Source organism: Orycteropus afer, unplaced genomic scaffold (genome assembly GCF_000298275.1).
Source record: "Orycteropus afer afer isolate SDZICR_OR568_19922 unplaced genomic scaffold, OryAfe1.0 scaffold00194, whole genome shotgun sequence".
Classification (NCBI taxonomy): domain Eukaryota; kingdom Metazoa; phylum Chordata; class Mammalia; order Tubulidentata; family Orycteropodidae; genus Orycteropus; species Orycteropus afer.
In genome coordinates, this window is record NW_006921781.1 from 6,476,863 (window position 1) to 6,478,791 (window position 1,929).

A 1,929-nucleotide genomic window follows, 5' to 3' on the forward strand; every position below is an offset into this window, starting at 1 on the left:
GCATGGTTTAAAATCAAGAAGGGAGTGCATCAGGGTTGTATCCTTTCCCCATACTTATTCAATCTATATGCTGAACAAATAATCTGTGAGGCTGGACTATATGAAGAAAAATGTGGCATCAGGATTGGAGGAAGAATCACTAACAACCTGTGATATGCTGATGATACAACTTTGCTTGCTGAAAGTGAGGATGACTTGAAGTACTTATTGAAGAAGATTGAAGAATATAGTCTGCAGTATGGATTACACCTCAATATAAAGAAAACAAAAATCCTCACAACTGGACCTAATAAGCAGCATTATGATATATGGAGAAAAGATTGAGATTGTCAAAGACTTCACATTGCTTGGTTCTACAATCAACGCCAATGGAAGCCTCAGTCAGGACATCAGACGACATATAGCACTGGGAAAATTAGCTGCAAAGGACTTCTTTCAAGTGCTTAAGAGCAAAGATGCCTCCTTGAGGACTAAGGTGTGCCTGACACAAGTCATGGTATTTTTAGTCACTTCATATGCATGTGAGAGCTGGACAGTGAATAAGGAGGACCGAAGAAGAGTTGATGGTTTTGAAGGTTTTGGTGAAGAATGCTGAAAGTACCATGCGTGGACTGCCAAAAGAACTAACAGGTCTGTCCTGGAGGAAGTGCAGCCAGAATACTCCTTGGAGGCAAGAGTGGCCAGACTTCGTCTCACATTCTTTGGTCATGTTGTCGGAAAGGACCATTCCCTGGAGAAGGATGTCATGCTTGGTAAGATAGAGGATTGACAAAAGAGGGGAAGGCCCTCAACAAGATGGACTGACACTGTGGCAGTGGCGATGGGCTCAAGTATAGCAAGAATCTTGGAGCTGGCTCAGGACCAGGTGGTGTTTCGTTCTGCTGTGCATAGGGTCGCTTTGAGTTGGAGATGACTTGATGACACCTAACAACAACAACAGCAATGAGTTGGAATCAAATTGATGGCAACTAGTTCTGATGTTTTGAATAGGGCCCCCCCAACTAGAAATAGAAATACTCTTTAGGTACAGATTAGGAAAACAAAGACTTAGAAAGAAATTGGAATTATTTGGTATCACCAGTTGATAAGCGGGAGCTCTGGTAGTGTAGTGCCTAAGGCACTTGACTGCTAACCAGAAGGCTGGCGGTTCAAAACCACCAGCCACTCTTCGGAAGGAAGGTTGGGCAATCTACTTCTGCGGTGATACCTCCTCAGAAACCCAAGGAGGGGTCACTGTGAGTCGAGTCCGATTCGATGGCACATAACAACAACAACAGCAGTTGACAAGCTGTTAATAAGACACCATCAGTGAGCAGTAGACATGTCAGTGCTTTTAAAGTCATTGTCACTATTGCTTATCTCTGACATTGACTGAGGAGCTAGTTGAAAGATTCTTGAAAAGTATACCAACTTTTCTCTATTTCTAATCTTCCTCACTAGAAAGGATAAGCTATGTTGATTATCTCTGAGGGTATATTTTAAAAGCTTAATTAAACTAACATTTAAATCATCCTTTAAAATGTGCTGGATGATTGTGCTTACACTAGCTTTCTTTTTACATATCCCAGGGGACCTCTTCAGACATGTAAATAAATCAATCAATAAGCAAGTGAGTATGGAGAGCTCACTACATGCTCAGTACAGAGGGTGAGTTAATAGCAATAATCTCATAGTAGGCAGATTGGTTTATTGTAGTGAAGTTTTGCCTATTTTTTTTTTTTTCTCTTATACCTTTACAGGCCAGAAGCAAGGCTTATAAAGACTTGCTGAAGGAAGAAGAGAACCGAAAATTACAAAAAATGAAGGAAGAACAACACCGGAAGGTATTCACAACGCCCTACCCAATCAAAATCAAACCCACTGCCATTGAGTCAATTCTGACTCATAATGAGCTCATAGGATAGAGTAGAACTGCAAGTCTGTAAATCT

At 41.1% G+C, this 1,929-nt stretch overlaps 1 protein-coding gene across 1 annotated transcript in view; it reads left to right on the forward strand.

The window, feature by feature from the left end:
- EPSTI1 (epithelial stromal interaction 1) overlaps positions 1 to 1,929 on the forward strand; it is a gene marked incomplete at its 3' end in the record, with an annotated part of 166,802 nt that overhangs the window by 134,443 nt on the left and 30,430 nt on the right. Inside the window, exon 9 of the mRNA XM_007947838.1 lies at positions 1,740 to 1,823. Within this exon, the coding sequence (XP_007946029.1) occupies positions 1,740 to 1,823 (84 nt within the window). The remainder of the gene's footprint in view (positions 1 to 1,739; positions 1,824 to 1,929) is intronic.